Source organism: Mauremys reevesii, linkage group 4 (genome assembly GCF_016161935.1).
Source record: "Mauremys reevesii isolate NIE-2019 linkage group 4, ASM1616193v1, whole genome shotgun sequence".
NCBI classification, from domain to species: Eukaryota; Metazoa; Chordata; order Testudines; family Geoemydidae; genus Mauremys; species Mauremys reevesii.
The window spans coordinates 82,728,650-82,750,198 of NC_052626.1; the positions used below are offsets into that span (position 1 = coordinate 82,728,650).

Consider the following 21,549-nt stretch of genomic DNA (forward strand, 5'->3'; position numbering starts at 1 on the left):
CTGGAATAGCGGGTGGGCCCGGGCTCCTCTCCCTGAGTAATCACAGAGACTGTGAGACAACCGAGACTGTGCGACGGAGGGTTGCTTCTTCCCACCTCCCTTACCGTCTTATGACGAAAATGTCTCAGTAAACTGTGACCCTTGCCTCTAGAGAGAGAAGGGCTACGTGGAGGCTCACAGTGAGCCTCTGAGGCTAGCAAACCCCACCTAGAAGTGTGGGACCCACTGAGACAAGGTCAGAGCTTTGTCACAACATACAAACACAAATTAAGTATAAGTTCCTCGCACTCAAAAGCTTATAAATCTAGGAAGACAAGTGACACATGAAAACTGTGGGAATTGGATACAATCAAATCTATACAATTTTTATATATACACTATATACATTTTTTAGTTTATTAAAATTATAACAATTAAAAGACACCTCCAGTATGCCTAACTGCACCTCAACATAGTTCAACACTTCACACTTTTTTGTGATAATTATACAGCATCTTTCTTAAATACAAAGTGCATACACTTACAACTATGTGGCTTGCAATCTGAGAGCACTTGTACACACTTACACCCACCCAGCCACATTCTCACTCTATTTTGCCATTTTTGTATAACTTTAAGGGAGGACCTTTAGAGCAGAGGGGCCTTTCCTTCCATCTCTGCTCAGTCACCTGCTAGTGAATGACTAATATTTCTTACTCCTGGATAAACCAAATAGTGGCAGAGAGGTCCTTTTGTTGACTTTAGAGCTAGATCCCTCTATTTAGAGTTGCACCTGAACCAAAAGCTCAGAGCCAAACACCAATGGACTTGGGAGAAATTTGACTCCAGATCTGAAACTTGTGGCTCTTCCCTATAAGGGTCCAAAGCAAATCCCATCTGATCATACTGGGACTTAGGAGAAGTTCAGTTTGGGACCATCTTTACTTCTGCTCTTTGATCTCATGGAGGCAACAGGGTACCATCACTGACATGTAGCTGCTTCACTTTTCTTTCATATCCACTGCTAGGACTCCTATTTCTCCTTTCCTGATCACCAGTATAAGATAGTGCATGCTAATTTGTCCTGCACAAGCACCTAGTTTCCTATAATTTATATCCCCCCGACTTTTAAATTTATATTCGCTCTTGGCTGCCAAGTGCTCAGGACTTTGGATTCCTTCCCATTTCCTACTTTTTCTTCTAGCTCACTATTTTATGCAATTAAATTTGTAGACTTCCTTTGGGAACAATATCATCATTGGGCATTTAGGCCAGCTTGATGATTGCAACTGGACATCTATAGTATTTTTAAATGGTAGAGTAGTTCCTTGCTTTGATTTTACTATAAATAGAAGTCTGAATCTTTGGCAGGAGCACAATTTCCAGTGAGAATGCAGTAATTGAGGTAATGCATACCTGAGGCTGAGAGGAATTGCTCTGTCCCTTCTTTAAGCCTGAGAAAAAGAAAAACCTTATCCAGGGAGCTCTTTGGAGTCCTTCCACTCCAGTGAGCCCCAGCATGGGTTCTTGGAATCACCTTTATCATGAGTTATTAGTGAGCTGGTGTGTACCACAGCATCCTTTCAGCGAGTAGTCTGCGTGAGAAAGTGTTGAACCACATCTCGCAATAGCCACTAGCATTGCCTTTAGCCTTTGTTTGAAAGTTGAGGCTAATGGCATACCTATTGAATGCTATGGCTCCATGGGGAAGTATTTTACTGACTGGCCAAAGCAGGAATCTCACAGTGGTAGTGAGATCATTCTCTTGCCTGAGATTTATTTTCCTCTGGTGATTTCTTTGGGCTTAGGCTTTGCATTGCTTTAATGTTGATTCACGGTAAAAAGGAGCCGGTTTTGCCTGCAGATGCAACATTTTGCCATAGCAACAAATCATGGCAAATACAGCCTTTCACTTTTCATAATCCAAGATTTTAACAGTTTGGAAAGCTCCACAGAGCTTTACAGTCAATACCTTTACTAGTGTTTACATGTATACAGGTATGTTGGAGCCAAACATACTCAGTACTTATATAGGACAACTTGGCTGTCTGGCAACATATGTTACCTGAACTACTTGTATTACTTATAGTTTCTATATCCACTTTTAGCTTTTCACAGGAGGCTACAGTAAGCATGATCAGTACTATATCCTGTCCTATATGTGGGTAGGAAATGTCTTTGAATTCAGTATTGTTTCACACTGACTCTGTAGCACTGAATCCACAAAGGGAGAAATACCACAGAGCAGTTCCCTTAAAGCTACTAAAATGTTATGTGCAAGCAATTTAAAAAAATGCCATTTTTAGCTCCTTGTCCAGACTTTAGCCCTCCCCACTTAATTTTTTTTTTTATTTAAAGGGCTACTCTAGAGGGGTTAATCCAAAATGTCACTTATCTTTTTCTCCCTTCATGTCTGCAAAATCTTTCAATTCATTATATTTACTACCCTCTCTTTCCTCTGCAACAACAACAGAAGTTTCAGTGATTATTTTTCTGAATTGGACAATTAGAGGCACCATCTCAGGACTCGTATGCAACTGTACAATAAATCACATGAGCACTTGTGGTTTAGAGACCTGTTAGACTTGCAGGAGGTTCTGAGTTCTAAGCCCTCTGTGGCTTTGGATAAGTCATGTCTCAGTGATTCAGTTTCCTTACCTGTAAAATGAGAATAGTAATATTTACATGGGAATAATTGCTTCTTTTATTATGGTATGAGCCTGGGGATAGGGCATGAGCCAGGATTCCATTCTGTTCCTACACAGACTCCCTATGAAACCTTGGGCAAATCACCTCTTCTCTCTGTACTTCTGTTTTTCATCTGTAAACAGGGAATACTACTACTACTACTTTACCTCGTATGGTACATTAAAGAGTATGAGCTGTTCAGATACTCATATGGTCCACAATACCAGAGATAGATAGGAGTTTATTTGTTCAAATGGTGCTTTGAAGCTGAAGGGCCAGATACTCAGCCCCTGCTTTTTTCATGCAAAGCAACAGAAAGACAGCTTAACTGAGGATTCCCTGAGGCACTTTTAAGCTATGCTGTGGACTGACCTAATACAGAATGAGCTCTGGGATCAGACTGTCAAAAACTCCTCCTTTACTGCTTCCCCATCTCCGCTGCAACGAGCACCTTTTGGCTGTAGCTGCTATGCTAGCAGCTAGAGGATTTCAAATTCCATTGTACTGCGATCCCCTTCTGACAACAAAAATTAATACATGACCGCAGTGCCCTGTGTTACTCTACAACCCTGCCACCTGGGGCCGAAGCCAAAGTCTGAGCCCTGCCACCCAGGACTGAAGCCCTTGGGCTTTGGCTTCAGAGCCGGGTGGCAGGGCTCAGCTTTCTGCCCTGGGTCCCAGCAAATCTAACACCAACGCTGGTGTTCCCCTTAAAAGGAACTCACTACCCACTCCAGGGTCATGACCCACTGTTTGAGGACAACTGCTAGGCCATAAAAGCAACATGCAGTACATCTTGAGAATTATTATTACATAGAGGAAATGGATTTTAGCTGCAACCTGAACTAGCCAGTTAATAAACAGTGCACTAAGGACCTGATGCAAAGGTATTTAAATTCATAGATAATAAGTCTGAAGGGATCACTGTGATCATCTAGACAGACCTCTTATATCATTATACAAGAGGCCACAGAACTTCCCTGAATTAATTGCCATTTGAACTAGAGCATCTCTTTTAGAAAACCATCCTGTCTTAATTTTAAAATTGCCAGTGATGGAGAATCCACCATCACAACCCTGGGTATGTTCTGGTTAATTACCGTAAAAGCAGCAAAGAGTCCTGTGGCACCTTATAGACTAACAGACGTTTTGGAGCATGAGCTTTCGTGGGTGAATACCCACTTCGTCGGATACATGTAGATATGTCTGTCTGGATATGTGGACCCTCTACTCAGACCTTATGCCACCAGCACTCCCAGCTATCTCTGTGACACCACTAATTTCCTGAGAAAACTACAATGCATTGGTGACCTTCCAGAAAACACCATCCTAATCACCATGGATGTAGAGGCTCTCTACACAAACATCCCACACACAGATGGAATACAAGCTGTCAGGAACAGCATCCCTGATGATGCCACAGCACAACTGGTTGCTGAGCTCTGTGCCTTTATCCTCACACACCACTATTTCAAATTTGATGACAATATATATCTCCAGATCAGGGGCACCGCTATGGGCACCCGCATGGCCCCACAATATGCCAACATTTTTATGGCTGACCTGGAATAACGCTTCCTCAGCTCTCGTCCACTCATGCCCCTTCTCTACCTATGCTACATTGATGACATCTTCATCATCTGGACCCATGGGAAGGAGACTCTGGAAAAATTCCACCACGATTTCAACAGCTTCCACCCCACCATCAACCTCAGCCTGGACCAATCTACACGGGAGGTCCACTTCCTAGATACCACGGTGCAAATAAGTGATGGCTACATTAACACCACCCTATACCGAAAACCTACCGACCACTATGCCTACCTTCATGCCTCCAGCTTCCATCCCGGGCACACCACACGATCCATTGTCTACAGCCAAGCACTGAGGTACAACCGCATCTGCTCTAACCCCTCAGACAGAGACCAACACCTACAAAATCTCCACCAAGCATTCTCAAAACTACAATACCCGCACGAGGAAATAAGGAAACAGATCAACAGAGCCAGATGTGTACCCAGAAGCCTCCTACTGCAAGACAAATCCAAGAAGGAAACCAACAGGACTCCACTGGCCATCACATACAGTCCCGAGCTAAAACCCCTCCAACGCATCATCAGGGATCTACAACCCATCCTGGACAACGATCCCACACTTTCACAGGCCTTGGGTGGCAGGCCAGTCCTCGCCCACAGACAACCTGAAGCATATTCTCACCAATAACTGCACACTGCACTATAGTAACTCTGACTCAGGAACCAATCCATGCAACAAACCTCGATGCCAACTCTGCCCACATATCTACACCAGCAACACCATCACAGGACCTAACCAGATCAGCCACACCATCACCAGTTCATTCACTTGCACGTCCACCAATGTAATATATGCCATCATATGCCAGCAATGCCCCTCTGCTATGTACATCGGCCAAACTGGACAGTCTCTAAGGAAAAGGATAAATGGACACAAATCAGACATTAGGAATGGCAATATACAAAAACCTGTAGGAGAACACTTCAACCTCCCTGGCCACACAATAGCAGATTTTAAGGTGGCCATCCTACAGCAAAAAAACTTCAGGACCAGACTTCAAAGAGAAACTGCTGAGCTTCAGTTCATCTGCAAATTTGACACCATCAGCTCAGGATTAAACAAAGACTGTGAATGGCTTGCCAACTACAAAACCAGTTTCTCCTCCCTTGGTTTTGACACCTCAGCTGCTAGAAGAGGGCCTCATCCTCCCTGATTGAACTAACCTCGTTATCTCTAGCCTGCTTCTTGATTGCATATATATACCTGCCCCTGGAAATTTCCACTACATGCATCCGATGAAGTGGGTATTCACCCACGAAAGCTCATGCTCCAAAACGTCTGTTAGTCTATAAGGTGCCACAGGACTCTTTGCTGCTTTTACAGATCCAGACTAACACTGCTACCCCTCTGATACTTGGTTAATTACCCTCACTGTTAAAAATTTGCCCCTCATTTCAATCTGATTTTGTCTAACTTCAACTTCCAGCCATTGAGTCATGTTACACCTTTGTGAGCTAGACTGAAGAACTTATCGATTTTTTGTTCCCCATGTAGGCACTTACAGACTGTGATCAAATCCAGGGCTGGCTCTAGGTTTTTTCCTGCCCCAAGCAAGAAAAAAAATTGGCTGCCCCCCACCCCAGCCCTGGGCTCCCTCCCACGCTCCCCTGCTGCCCCAGCCCTGGGTTCTCCCCCTGCCATGCACACCCCCTTCCAGCCCCCACCAGTGCCGTCCCCCCACCCCCCCATTGCCACCCCAGCCCTGGGCTCTCCCCCCAACCTGCACCCTCCTGCTGTCCCAGCCCTGGGTGACTGGTAACTCACTCCCAGGACGGGTCATTCAGCAGGAATTTTGGAGTGTACAGAACACAGACAGGATTGGTTCCCATATGGTTACAGAACTGCAGTAAAGTGGAACAATTTTCAGCCTGTGTGATTGGAGGATATCTGGATGCATATTATAAGACTGTCCTCAATAAATGAGGAAAAGTTGAGATGCCTTTATTATTCTTTTGTTCCACTCTTTATTTCTATGGGGAATTTGCCAATGCAATATCACTGTCTTCCTTTTAAACAAATAATAATACTAAAAAAGCAATGGCTGTTGAAAATAGCAATTCCAGTCCTAAAACCACTGGGAAGCATTTCTTGCTCAATTTTATCCTACTTTTTCTACAGCTAGTTACAGTGGATCAGTATATTTGATTTGGGAGAAATGAAATAACAGTTGCCCGAATTGAGCTTGGGCACTCCTGAATTTTGAGGGTGTACAAATCTGGAAGGCAGGTGCTAGATTCCCTTTCTGAATATTAGCTATAGCTGGAAAGGAAAAGTCAATTTCTGCTTACATGGCTCAGAAGTGGAAATCCTTCTAAGTGCCTGGTACTGTATCTAAAGCTGCCCAGGTCCAGAGCCTCCCCCTCCCTTACTTTTCATTTTAAATTCTAGTGGGATCCACGTACCTTCCTTGCTAGGCTTCAGATAGAGAGGGGCACTGTCCATTTAGTCCACCCAATTCCTTCTTTGGGGGCTGCAAGGTGAGGTCACACCAGTATCCCTAATCTAGTCTGGGGAAATCTTCTAAAGGGGATGTCTGGGGCAAAGCCTTCTACTCCTTGGGCAAGTGTGGCCACACTCCCTACCCCTCCCTTTCCTGTTGATAGCTGCCAAGGGATTGCTGGGAAATGTAGTTCTTTCCCTGCTCCAGGGCTGGCTCTATAGGCAAGGAACTACAGCTCCCAGGGTCCCATGGGTTCTCAGCTCCCATGCTGGATCCCCAGCTGCTCCATGGCTCTGGTTCTGCAGGGTTGTGAGAGGGGATGAAGTAAAAAAAAAAAAACAACAACAAAAAGGATATGGACCGAATGCCGCCCCTTGCAAATGTGCCGCCCCAAGTACCTGCTTGTTTTGCTGGTGCCTAGAGCCGGCCCTGATCAAATCACCCCTTAACCTTCTTTTTTTAAGCTAAATAGAGCTTCTTGAGTCCATCATTATAAGGCACATTTTCTAACCCTTTAATTGTTCTTGTAGCTCTTCTCAGAAATCTCTCCAATTTACCAACATCTTTCTTGAATTGTGGATACCAGCAATGAATACAGTATTTCAGTAGTGGTCACATCAGTGCCAAATACGCAGGTAAAATATCTTCCCTACTTCTACTCAATAGTTCTGTTTAAACATCCCAGGATCACATTATCTCTTTTGGCCATAGCATTGCACTGGGAGCGCATGTTCCGCTGATTATCCACAGGGCCGCCCAGAGGCCGCTGCTGAAGTGCAGCCCGGTCTTCCCGCCCCAGCCCCAGCCCCAGCCTCTACCCCAGCTCCTCCTCACCCGGAGCCTCAGCGCCTCGCGGAACAGCCGCAGCGTGTGGCCGGAGGGGCCTGAGCTCCGTCCCGCCAGGTGGTGAGGGGCGGGGCTGGGAGCTGCTGAGCCCGCCCCTCCCCACGCGCCTCTGGGCGGGGCGGGGCTCAGGGGCTGGCGGAGACTCAGCGCTGCGCTGAGGCTCCAGGAGGCGGGCGGGAGCCTGCCCCCTCTGGGCGGCCCTGATTATCCACCATGATCCCCACGTCTTTTCAGAGTCATGCTTCCCAGTTTAGAGTTCCCAATCCTTTAAGTATTGTCTAAATGCTTTGTTCTTAGATGTATAACTTTGTGCCATATTAATAATGCACATTGTTTGCTTGACCCCAGCTTATCATTACTTACCCCTGCCCCAGTCTTTGGGTCATCTGCAAACTTTATCAGATGTTTTCTTCCAGGTCATTGATAAAAATGTTAAAATAGCGTAGAGCCAAGAATGGATCCCTCTGGGACTCCACTAGAAGCACACCTGCTTGAAAATGATTCCCTATTTACCATTACATTTTGAGATCTATCAATTAGCCAGTGTTTAATCCATATCATGTGTGCCATGTTAATTTTGTGTTGCTGAAGTTTTTTTATCAAAATGTGCAGTACCAAGTCAAATGCCTTACAGAAGTCTATTACATCAAAACTATTACCATTATTTCAATTTCTAATTTAATCAATAAAATATATTTTTAGTTTGAAAGGATCTAGTTCCATAAACCTATGTTGATTGACATTACTTGTATTACCTCCTTTAATTCTTTATTGAGTTCCATATCAGCTGATTCCATTATTTTGCCTGGGATCAATATCAGGCTGATAGGCCCATAATTATCTGTGTTGTCCAGTTTGCCCTTGTAAAATATTGGCACATTAGATTTCTTCCAATCCACTGTAACTTTACCAGTGTTCCAAGAGTTATTGAAAATCAATGATCTAGTGAGCGCCCTGGCCAGTTCTTTTAAAACTCTCAGAGGCAAGTTATCTGGACTTGCTGATTTAAAAATGTCTAATGTTAGTACAGTAACTCCTCACTTAAAGTCATCCCGGTTAATGTTGTTACGTTGCTGATCAGTTAGGGAACATACTCATTTAAAGTTGTGCAATGCTCCTTTATAACGCTGTTTGACAGCTGCCTGCTTTGTCCACTGCTTGCAGGAAGAGCAGCCCATTGCAGCTAGCTGGTGGGGCCTTGTAACTAGGGTGGACCGGCAGCCCCCTATCAGCTCCCCCATCAGCTCCCTACTCCACTAAGTTCCCTGTGCTGGAGCCGCCAAGCAGGCTATTAATTGCAGGCTATCAATTGCTGGCAGTTCAGCTGTTCCTCCTCCTGCTGCCATGTGCTACTCCTGCCCTCTGCCTTGGGGCTGCTCCCAGAGACTCCTGCTTGCTGTGCAGTGGAGAAAGAGGAGGCTGTCAGAGTGTCCCCCCCGGCTCCTGCACCCCACTTACCCCTTTTCCATATAGAGCAGGGAGGGGACATGGACGGAGAGAGACATAGAGAGCTTAGGGCAGCAGCTGCTGTCTCAACTTCCTGATCCATTTAAAAAGACAACACACTTAAGAGTGGGTCAGCTTACTTAAAGGGGCAGTGTGCATCGCTCTCTCCCACACACAAGGTGTGTGTCTGTCTCTGTCTGCTATGCTGTCTCCCCTCCCTCGTGTTTGTGCTGCCTTGTGTGAGAGGCTACATTAACAACAGTGTGTTAACCCTTGAGGGCTCAGCTGAGTGCTAGTTCATCATTTAGCAGCAAGGAATTCCCTGGGAAATATCCCTCCCTCTTCCACCCTCTAACTTCACCACCTCAACCAAGCTTCACAATCATCATAGCTGTGAACAGTATTAAATTGTTTGTTTAAAACATATACTGTGTGTATATCTATATAATATATAGTTTTTTGTCTGATGAAAAATTTTTTCTCAGGAACCTAACCCCCCCCTATTTACATTAATTCTTATGGGGAAACTGGATTAGCTTAACATCATTTTGCTTAAAGTCGCATTTTTCAGGAACATGACTACAATGTTAAGGAAGGAGTTACTGTAGCTGTTTAACATTCTGTGTTCCGACTGGAAAGTGTTTCACCCCCATTATATGATATGACTACATGAAACAGTGTCCCAAATACAGAACATAAATATTTATTGTACACCTTTTCCTTTTCTGCATTATTATTGACTACAATTTCCATCTACTAACCATTATTAGGATTCTTTTTATTCCCAGTACACTTAAAAACCTCTATTTTATAGTCCTTAATTTCTCTGACCATTGATTTCTCCTGGTATCCTTTTGCTTCCCTTATCAATTTTCTGTAATTCCTAGCTTCTGATCTGTATTCATTATTGTCAACTTTCCCTTTCTTAGTAATTTGATTTACACGGAAGTCAAAGGGAGCCAAAGAAAGACTTCCTTTGATTTCAGTAGGCTTTGGATTAGGCCCTAAAAGAGGATGCCGAAAGTTAAGAGATACTTTTACAGTGTCCTTTAGGTCTTTTTAAAAATGATGTCCCATTTAAATAATTACTTACTTTCCCTAAGTACGTGTCTGTTTGGCTAAAATAAAAAAATACTATTCTAATTTATTACTGTATTAAAAATGGCATATTGTGCTTAAATCATGAAAAATAGCAGCTTACATGTGAAAATAATTGCACAAGATGAGTAGAATAATAGTGAATTTTAAGACACATAAGGATAAAAACAAGGATAGTTCTTTACTTCTGAAAATGTCATTGGAAAATTAAAATGCTTTCAAATTATCTAAAAGCATCAGTGCTGCCCCACCCTCTCAAGTAAGAAGATGAAAAGCCCATTTTTATTATTATTAAATATCATGCAACAACCAGAAAGATCATTAGCAGCTACAGTACCATACATCACTGAAGGGTTAAAAATAAAAGCATATCTGTGCCTTGACTTGAGTCTTATTTACCCTCAAGCAATTTAAGTCTGCAAAGTATTTGTAGTGCAGTATCTTAGAAACACAATGACAAGGAAATCCAGAACGTTTAGTCTTGTAATGTCAACAGAATAGGGTGTGAGTAATTTCCGCTTCAAACATACAAACAGAAATTGTCTTTCCTACTTTTGTTAGTGAAAGATAAGTAGTGTATTATCGCAATATTTTAAAATGTTCTAGCTAAACACTTCCAACTCTAATCTTTCCTGCCCTTCAGCCTCCACTTGCTAAATGCACAGTGGACAATGACAAGTCTATTTCACACATTCAGTAGTTACATCTTTGCATTCAAATTATTTTTTTGTCCCTTGGATAAAATTGGTTTTGCATTTGTGGGATCACTAGCATTTGACATTCTTTGCAGGAAGCAACCCTAGAATGCTAATAGATAGGATGTCAGCGAGCAGGCACCTTCATGTTAATGCAGTACTCAGCTGAGGGAGATGTAAATGCTACCCATCTTCACACACTGGACTCTTGCCCACACTATACCTGAGAATCACATTCAGGTCTTTGCAACTAGTGCTATTATTTCTTCCTCACTCCCAGCACTCTGGTTGTGAATTAATGCTCGCTGGTGTTTCTGTTTAATCTTTTATGAACATAATCATTCCTCAAACTGTTATCTGAAAGGTGAAACAACAAACTTGCCTCCACTTGCAACAAGAATATAAACAGAGCTTTCATTAGCATCAGATAACTAACTGAATTCTCATCTCTATGGCACACCTACCTCCTACTTTGTCATCAATCTTTCAGAAGTGACAGAGTCAAGCAAACTGCCAGTTAATCAATGCCTTATCGTCTTTTTACAAGATTTGCTCACTCTGGTCCAAATCTACTACCTGAATAACATGAACTGTGACTCTGTTTGACATGGGTTATTGTTAAAGCTGGTTCTTAGTCTACTTGATAAGACATCTTGAGTACAAAACTAAGGCCTCACCTTTGTTCAGATAACACACCAGCCCAAGCACAATAATATAAAACACTGCACATTGGTTTCAGTGGCCTGATTAATGTTTCAAGTTAAGTGTGTGTTTTAATGCTTTTCTGATTTGGAGCCTTGTATGCTATATTAAACTCCTAAAAATAAACCATTTAAAGTGTCTGTGTGTAGTCTAGGAACACTTTTCAATATCCAATATCTCAGAACATTACACGCTACTTTCTAGTTAAATTCTAAGTGCACCGATCAAAGTTAGCTGAATTGCAGATTTTGAGGGCTGAAAGAGAAGACTGGTATGAAAGAACTTTTTCTTTTTTGCTCTACTGGAAACTCCAATCCAAAGGTTGGAGGACATGAAAATTAAACTGCTAAATCCATCCATGTTAATTGAATAGGTCTGCCAATTGCAATAAGGATATAATCTGCACAATCTACCCCTTTTATCTTCTCCACTCTTCCACAATCTAAAATGGGTTAAGCAAAGATTTGAGAGAATGATCCAGTGTTACTGCTTTAGTTTTACCCTTTTGATACAATAACATTTTTACCTGCTATTCAAAGACACATCTTTGCCAGGAGTCCAATTAAAATTATGCTAATGAAGACTCTTAGGTGCTGAGCAGCCTCAGCTCTGACTGAAGTCAATGGGAGATGAGGGCAGTCAGCATCTCACACAAGGGGCTTACAATCAGTGCTGGTGCTAGTCCATTGAGGGCCGTCAGCAGGAATATTTTGCTCCCCTAACACATTAATAATTAATAGAGCCTCCCCCCCGACAACTGCTCAGGGCCCTAAGCAATTGCTTAGTCTGCTTATGCCTAGCACCAGCTCTGCTTACCATAGGCGCCGACTTATATGGGGCTCTGGGGCTTTAGCCCCATGAATAAATCCCAAGCAGGCTCTGGGCTGCCCAGAGTAAATCCCAGCCGCGCTGGGAATCAGAGAGCTCTGGGCTGCCTTGCAGGCAGCCCAGAGCCCTTTAAATCCCAGCAGCGGCTGAGATTTAAGGCTCTGGGCTCAGGCAGCCCAGAGCCCTCTGAGCTGGGATTTAAAGGCTCTGGGCTGAGACAGCCCAGAGCCCTCTGATTCCCGGCTGCGGCTGGGATTTTCTGGGATCCTGCAGGCAGCCCAGAGCCTCTGATTCCCGGCGCAGGCAGCCCAGAGCCCTCTGATTCCCGGCGGCTGGGATTTAAAGGCTCTGGGCTGCCCAGACAGCCCAGAGCCCTCTGATTGCTGAGATTTAAAGGGCTCTGGGCTCCCCGCAGTGGGCAGCGCAGAGCCCTCTGATTCCCGCGCGGCTGGGATTTAAAGGGTCTCAGCTCCCCGGTTGCAGGCAGCGCAGAGCCCTTTAAATCCCTGCCGCGGCTGAGTTTTAAGGGCTGCGGCTCCCTGCTGTTGCAGGCAGCCCAGAGGGAATCAGAGGGCTCTGGGGGGCAGCCCAGAGCCCTCTGATTCCCGGCCCGGCTGGGATTTAAAGGCTCTGGGCTCCCTGCGGTTGCAGGCAGCCCAGAGTCCTCTGACTCCCAGCCGGGCTGGGATTTAAAGGGCTCTGGGATCCCCGGCTGCCAGCAGCCCAGAGCCCTTTGAATCCCAGCCTCTGTCCGCTGATTGCCCCCACCCCAGACCCCAGCCCCAACAGCCCCCAGAACCTCCACCCCTATCTAAGCCCCACTGGTCCTTGTTCCCCCTCCCGAGACCCCTGTGGGACCTCAGCCCCTATCTAAGCCTCCCTTCTCCTTGTTCCCAACTGCCTCCTGAGACCCCCAACTTCCCCCAGGACCGCACCCCTACCTGTCTCCTGATAAACCTCTTAGACTCCCATGCCTATCCAATTGCTGCCTGTCCCTGACTGCCTTGAACCTCTGCCCCATCCAACTCCCCTGCTCCTTGTCCCTTGACTGCCCCCGGAACTCCCTACCTCTTCTCCAACCCCAAACTGCTTACTGTGTCACTCAGACCAGCGTATCTGGCTCCATGCAGCTCCAGACAGTTGCTGCCATGCTCCCCATGGAGCCCACAGCCCTCTCCACCCCAGCACCTGCCTTCCAGATTTGAACACCTTAAAATTCAGGAGTGCTCACGCGCGGTTTGGGCAGCTTTTACTTCATTTCTCCCAAGGTGCCAACTGAAGGTGTTGGAGAACAGAGAGATCAGGTGGCCTCCTAATGCCTGGAAAAGAGACAAAGGCCGGAGGAGGGAGTGTCAGTGCCTGTGCGGACTTCTGGGAAGTGCACGGTGTGGAAGGGGATGCTGTGATGCTTTGGAACATCTCCATACAAAGCCAGTCAGGACTCTGGGGGAGCCTCCTCTCTCGGAGCATACTGTCTCCAGGGCAAGAAGCTTACACCTTCCTGGGTCTGACCTCAGAGCATTCAGCATGCCCTTCCACGTCATGCACTTTCCAAAGTGAGTCTGCCCAGGCTGGTCCTGGGGCAACCAGAGGTCGCTGCACCCCAACTCTGCAGTCAGATGTGACTCTCAGCCAGACAGTAAAACAGAAGGTTTATTAGATGATGGGAACACAGTTTAAACAGAGCTTGTTGGTACAGAAAACAGAACCCCTCTGTCAGGTCCATCTTGGGGGGTGGGGAGCCCAGAACCAAGTTCTGGGTCTCTCCCAATTTCCCCAGCCAGCTCCAAACTGACACTCCCTCCTCTGGCCTCTGTGTCTCTTCTGGACAAGGAGGCCACCTGATCTCTTTGTCCCCAACACCTTCAGTTGGCATCTTGCAGGGGAAACTGAGGCACCCACACAGTATTCAGAGAAAATATTAAGAACATTCCCACTTCATCACAACAGATGCAACAAAATATAATACTGTATATTGAAGTAGGCAAGTGCTGCTTCTGACTTTCCACTTTTAATTGACCCTTGTAATCTTGTGGCACTGACGCGTTGTAGCTTCATTTTATATCACCACCATTTTGGGCCCTACCAAAAATTATACAAACCTGCCGCCTATGCTGCTTACAATAGTATCTATAAACGGATTGGTTCATGTATAATGGCAGAACGATTTCTCAGCTCTTGTCACTAATGCCCACACAGACAAAGCACAGTGTAAAGCAGTGGTGGGCGGCCTGTCCGGGTAATCCGCTGATGGGCCGCAAGACAGTTTGTTTACATTGACCGTCTGCAGGCATGGCTGCAAACAGCTCCCAGAGTGGCCGCGGTTCGCTGATCCCGGCCAATGGGAGCTGCAAGAAGCGGCGGCCAGCGCCTCCCTGAGGCCCGCACCACTTCCCGCGGCTCCCACTGGCTGAGAACAGTGAACCGCGGCCACTCGGAGCTGCGGGTGGCCGTGCCTGCAGATGGTCAATATAAACAAACTGTTTTGCGACCCGCCAGCAGATTACCCTGACAGCCCGTGTGCAGCCCGCGGGTTGCCCACCATTGGTGTAAAGAGTAGTGCATGTAACAATATTACCACATTTATGCAAACTGTAGTGCAGTCATTCAACTCATTTTCCACGTCTCTCAAGTCCAACAATACTCATGTTTGCACACAGTCTGTAGTGATGACGGGGAATAGAATCTGTCCCACAGGAGAAACTCTTGTATATTTAAATTTATTCTGAATAAATGTTCAACAAAAAAATTAAAGCATTTCCTTTTCTTAAAAAATGGTTTCCATGAAAGGATTTTTATATAGTCATCTAAGTAGTAATACAGTATTTATATACAAAATCTCATTTCAAACAAACAATTTACTGTACAAAAGAAAGTATAACCATCAGTTACTCTTATGATTTCAGCAAATAATAAAATTTATGACAAATATGTACTTGGGTATAGTTTACTATTTACAGGAATGTCAGTATTAAGCCAAGAATATTAGATAAATTATTTACAGTTGAAATTCCTTCAGAGTAAGTTCCCTAACATTTATCTTCATAAAAGGTGTCTACCTGTTTGTTTCTTTCTAGACTTTTTAGGTTATTAGTAAATGAAATAAAGATTATATTTTCTATATGGAGTATGGACAAAACTCTGCTTGTCATACTCATACTAGTGACTCTGCTGCAGTCAGTGAGCCTGATTTTGCATACAGGTACTACCAGACACAGTGCTTACTCTGTGTGAGAATAAATCAGACAGGATTTGGCCCTATTTTACTAAACATCTCAAATTATAATTAAAAAAAATAGTGACATTCCTGCAAGTCAAAATATTAGAGAAACAAGCATTAACAAAATATAAGCCCTTTATTAATAAAAATCTTTGGTTGGATCAATATTTTAAATTAGTTTTAACAATATTTGGTTATTATAATTCACTTCTTTCCACATAATTTCTCTTCTGGTGTCTTTTTGAACAGACTACAGAAAAAAACATCTGGAGGTAATCACATACTTTATAGTAAAACCAATAAATATTACAAAACAAAGTGTGATATTTTTAAAGTTCTGTTTTAAATCTTTAAATTGCTTTGGCAAACAAAAGAAAAAAGACACCCCCCCCACTTATTTTCATGAAGTATAAGTCTTTTGACATTTGGTTTTGTAACAAATCATACAGTAGATAGACTGAAAGTTTTGTTTTTATTTTATTTAGTTTAGTTTATTGTTTAGCTTCCTGTTTTCAGTGTAAGTGCCATGGACAAGAGAAGGTGTTAAAGGGAATAAGGTTAATTGCACCAATATTATTAGGAAGTGTAGTTTATCACTAGACAAACCTTAAACTAAAAATGTACTATACATGAAAAGAGTTGCACTGATGGGGTCTGGATATGCATTCCAGATAAGGATTTTAGATTTATTTTAAGGAAATGACATATATATTATATATAAAATAACATATTTTAAGACAAAATAAAAGTCCTGTAATTGAAGTTCTGGTCCTGTAGTTCCAGAATAGGCAAAACTTCCATTAAAGACAATAAGATCATATTCACACAGAATCTACCCTTACTCTTCCTGGCATAGTCTGTGGTAGATGTTATTAGGATCAGAAAGTCTGCCATGTTGGGGAGACTGTAGCCAAGCAAAGTGGCTGTGATGGTGTGACCTCCTCTTCATTGCAAAGGAGAGTGAGCTGTAGAGAAGGAGCTGGTGGGGAAAGGTGGATTCGGTGTATCCTTTCAGCAACGATGGTGCCTAGATATTAGGCAGGGCAGTGTAAATTACTGTAGCTATACATGTGCTCATTAATTCAGGACACTTTTGAAAATGCTCCACAGTGCTCTGGCTGCTGGGAAATCCTATGAAATTGTGCTGCTGCTGTGCTGCTACTGCTCCAGAACCCTTAGTAGACTATAACAAAACCACAATACTGTCTAGGGCACCGGAGCACCTGCATCAACATGAATCATTCACCTGATGAGCTTTTCGGGTCAGTGAAGAGCTGTCAGTGGTGCGCAGAGTTGGGATTAAGATTACATGGTCTGTGCTGACTTCCTCTTCTCATTTTTCTGAGTGGGGAAGTGCCCAAATGGAAGACTCTAGTGCACAGCAGACTGCTAGCAGGGTCCCTATGGAGTCCCAGCTTTAAAAATAAAAAGTAAAATAAAAGCTATTCTCTCCTCCCCGCTTCCCTGTTGATGGGGTGAATCTCCCAATGGGTAATTTACCCTGCATCAGCTTCAGTGTATATAGCCTAGTGACTGCAATGGGAGTTTTGTTTGCCTAGGATCTGAAGGTTCAAATCCAGATTATGTCTGCCAGGGGAGCTGAGCTGCATCTTTTGAAATTGAAGATGCCATATAAGGTTTATATTGTTTCCTTTCTCCCGTTAAATGAAATGCTAGAGCACATTGTAAAATTGACTTTGCATATATTTTGGAAATCTGCTCGAAGCCTTTCAGGAATGGACTGCCAAAAAGATTTAAAATTATTATTTGAAATTTACTTTGGTTATTTCTTAATTAATAAGCTAAAGTCAGATTCTCAGAGAACATTTTTAAGTACCAGCATTTTGTTAACACACACTAACATCCACAGTGTTATCTAACTATGAAATATAAAAATTCCCTGCGTTACTTAAAAAAAAAAATCCTATCCAAAATAGAATGTGGCCTTCCATATTTGTAAGAAGTGCACTTCTCACAAAGATGGGAGCAAAATGGTTGCACATACTTAAACATTCACCTGGGTGTCCATAAATCAAGTTTTGCCCTTTAAGTGATGGCTTGTTTATCAATGGAATGCCTCAACAAAACAAAACTACCCTCCTCTTCTATACATCAATGTGATATGAATGGCAGGAGGACATGCTCCCGCTTTGGCTCCTTGAGAGCTTGGGGCTGTGGTGGTTACAGTTTTCACCTTTTTTCATGTCTTTGTCTTTCCAGGTTTCTAGCATTTGCAGCTTTCCCTGTTCTTCTTTCATGAACACCTCCACCATGAGAACTTTCTCTTTATGAATCTGCTGACTAATATCCTTGGGAATGTCTGGGATAATCCAGTCCACAAAGTCACTCATAAACATGACCAAGTTCTGAAAAATAGATTTTAAGAAAACGTTAGCAAGGTCAAATGAAATGAAAATATATACAGATATTTAGATTTTTGTTGTAGTTCAGAAGGGACAATATTCTAGGCTGGGCCTTTCTCTTTGTCACAAGCATGTTGAAAGTTCCATGTGTCAACTATTTAGCTTTACCATCACTTTTCCATAAATATTAGGCGACGTAGGGGAAAATGGCAGGGATAGGTCTCCCTGACTGATGCAGAAAATATACAGTAATGAGAAGACAGAGGGAAATATTGTAGTTGGTATATGGCTCTTTATGCTTGACATTAACAGTGCATGAAAAATGACTAAGAAGGCTGAGATTTTCTGACGGAACAGTTCACTGTTACAAAATGCTGATTTGACAAAACACAACATTTCATGGGAACATAACCATTTTGTCAAAAATGTTGATGGAATAGTATCAAAACAATTCAATAAGGTCAAATATTTAGTTTTGACTTCAGTTTTGATGTTTATGTAATCCATTATATGAAATATATTTATTTAGCAAAAAATGCAGAGATCTTGGCTTTTTTCCTCCCAATTTCAGAGGGAATCAAAATTTTGAAATCTTAGCGTTTCCCATGGCTAGAAATTCTTTTTTTGGCCTGCTCCAGAAATGACTCGTGATGAAATCCACTCAGGACCAGCATAGCAGCCTATGTACCACTTAAGCAGGCTTGATGTAAAGAATTTTGAGGCCCTGTGTTCTGGACTGTGATGGTTAACCCTTCCTGCCTAGCAGAGGAAGCCATGCCTCTGAGGCTCAGCTGGGCATGCTCCAACTGGAGAACAAGTATAAAAGCCTGCAGAGCTGCTCAGTCTGGGCTGTCCACTGGAGGGGAAGGAGGCACGCCGCCAGCTTCCAAGGAAGGAGAGTCTGTGCTCCAGAAGCCAGCCAAGCTGGGATGCACCCTGATGCCCAGACGGAGTACGTCATAGGAGGGGAATAGAACGGAGGATCCCCCAAAGCAGAGAACCCAGCGTTTATGGTAGGAAATGACCCAGGGGAACTTTAGAGGAAAACAGCATTAGAGCCACACAGATGCTCGGGCATGTTTCGGGTGGATCCCACCGAGCTGGTGGCAAGGGGAACTTGCCACTACCAGAGCCCTGAGTCAGGACCCGGTGAAGAGTGTGGGCCTGGGTCCCCCTACCAGCCCTTCACACCATGGGAATCAGATGGACTCTGGCCACTATGCCACACTACCTTGTCTGAGAGGGGTGATTATATGGGCTCTGGCCCTTGGGCCACACTACCCTAATACTTGGTTACCCGGACTCTGGCTGCTAGGCCACACTACCCCACCTGCGAGGGGGGAAATTATATGGACTCTGGCCATTGGACCACACTGCTACAATGCTGGGAGTAATTTATATGGACTCTGGCCATTAGGACACACTACCCAAGGGGTGATTGCGTGGAGGGAGGCCATTAGGCTGCATTGGGCCGCCCACAGAAAGGCGAGCACATGAACTTGGGAGTGGTGAGGTTCAAATTAGGCCCAGTGACTGCCTCACCTCATCTGCTGTCATAACAGAGGGAGTGGCTGGGCCAAACCTGAGGGATGCTGTGACTGCTCGAGCTTTGCTCCAGCTGCTGCCAGATTTGCACAACATGAATAGAGGGTGGTTCAGGAAGCACACCCAACCCATACATACCTACCACACTGAGCCCTGAATGCACCTCCCGACCAATATATACCTCAGCAACTCTTCCCCAGTCCCCACTTCTCCTGACAGCCTCCCATGTATCCCATCAGCCCTGACATACATCCCTCCCCACTGAAGCCCCCAGAACCACAGCCCCAGTTGCCATTGCCCCCTCATCCTGGTAACATTCCCCACTTGCCTCCATCCCTCACCCACAGCCCTAAATCCCTTCCCACTTGCCCAATAGACCACCAACAACTTACCCCCAGCCCCTCACCCTCTGCCTTGGGATCTTCCTGGGGGCTCATCAGTGGGACCCCCATTCCTCCCCGTCCCAGCCCAGCACTCTGCTGCTGTCCTGGGCTAGGGAGGCTCCTCCTAATGGTGGCTGCCCAGTGACTCTTTTCACTCCCACTGCCTGCCTCGAATGAGTATCATTTTACGATCACAGCACCACTCAAGTTTGGCCCATTGCCAGGCTGCCGGCTCGCCTGCGGGAGGTCTGCCAAAACCGCGGGACCAGCGGACCCTCCGCAGGCGAGCTGCCGAAGGCAGCCTGCCTGCCGCCCTCGTGGCGCCGGCAGAGTGCCCCCTGCGGCTTGCCGCCCCAAGCACGTGCTTGGCGTGCTGGGGCCTGGAGCCACCCCTGATTGCAATGCCATCAAATCCGGCGAGCAGAGCACCCCCTATGTTGGGGGCCCTGTGCAAGTGTACTGAGTGCACATTGGTTACTCCAAGTCTGCTCTTAAATCCTTTCTTAACCCCTGCTTGTAGGATTTAAATGGGATCTGAGTGATACCTCACCTCTCATTAAAGTTACTGGTCTATATACACTGCATGTGGTGCAGCGAGCAGTGTATCCCTGTGGGGGAATACATCCTGTGGCTGTTCTGTGGCTTTGCATCATGCTTGAGAAGTTTGTGAAGATCAGTGCCCTCAGGGAGGACCTTTGACTGGTAAATGATATTCAGTGGACTCTCATCTCATTTAGTTAAGGAATAGTTTTATGTATGTATATGTGATGTCTCTTTCCTTGTTAGGAGTCTGAAAAGATTTCCATCAAACTGTACCTGAAAAACTATCACAAATGCTAATCTTGCTGCTAGGACAGCCCAGAAGTCCTTTGAAATTTCATATTTGTTTTCAGACCATGGGGGTTCTCGGTAATCTTTGTATCTGTAAAACAAGACATCATAAATCAAGGATGTTATTTTAAAATGTTCACACAATTAGGATTTAATACGGAATACGCATTAAACACTAATTCAGACCTTCTTGATACAAATCCCTCTTACAGAAAAGGCTGTGTAAAAATCCAGCCAACCAAGACAAAACAAACACACAATAAAATAATTTTATCAAATTTTATGTGGATTAGAAGATGACGACTCTTAAATGTTTATGCTTTCTGATCAATATGAACAATATAAACTCAGAGTAAAGAGGGGCTAAGCTGCAAAATTCAGATCACAACCTCAACTTCTTCCAAGTTTGGGAGGTATTTTATGTTTCAGGTTCAGCTATAAGAGCAAAACACTGATCTCAGATTGATATGGTGAATCAGAACTCCAATATTTAGATTTCCACACATAGGAAGAACAGAAGATTGGAGTCAAGCTCTTGCTGAGTGGATATGAAAGAAGAATTTCATCATAGCACTGGCTTATATATTCGATGAATCTGATGTATCAACAGCAATTTTATTTTGTTTTTAAAAAGTATCCTGACCAAAAAATGGAAGAATTTAAATTAGCACCATTCTATTAAATATGTACGTAGGAATTATATCTCCATATTCTGAAATGTGATTTTACAAGAAGAAAGGGAGTGTGAGAGAAAAGATGGAATGGGAATTAAAAAGGGACTTGTGGGGAAAGGAGAGAAAAAAATACAGTGCTGTGTATTGGGCCATGAAGCCTACTCTTCCCTTCTAGTCATAATTTTACACTGAAAACATTTCAATCAAACTGGTAT

The 21,549-nt window shown here is 44.1% G+C and overlaps 1 protein-coding gene across 9 annotated transcripts in view; it reads right to left on the reverse strand.

Moving 5' to 3' along the window:
• Positions 1-15,084: 15,084 nt before the first annotated feature.
• Positions 15,085-21,549, reverse strand: part of ANO1 (anoctamin 1) — a 121,218-nt gene continuing 114,753 nt past the window's right edge. For all 9 annotated transcript variants that reach the window (XM_039537491.1, XM_039537498.1, XM_039537497.1 and 6 more), the window contains 2 exons: positions 20,646-20,751; positions 15,085-17,904 (listed from right to left, as the gene is read on the reverse strand). In XM_039537491.1, the coding sequence (XP_039393425.1) occupies positions 17,644-17,904; positions 20,646-20,751 (367 nt within the window). In that variant the 3' untranslated portion in view covers positions 15,085-17,643. The remainder of the gene's footprint in view (positions 17,905-20,645; positions 20,752-21,549) is intronic.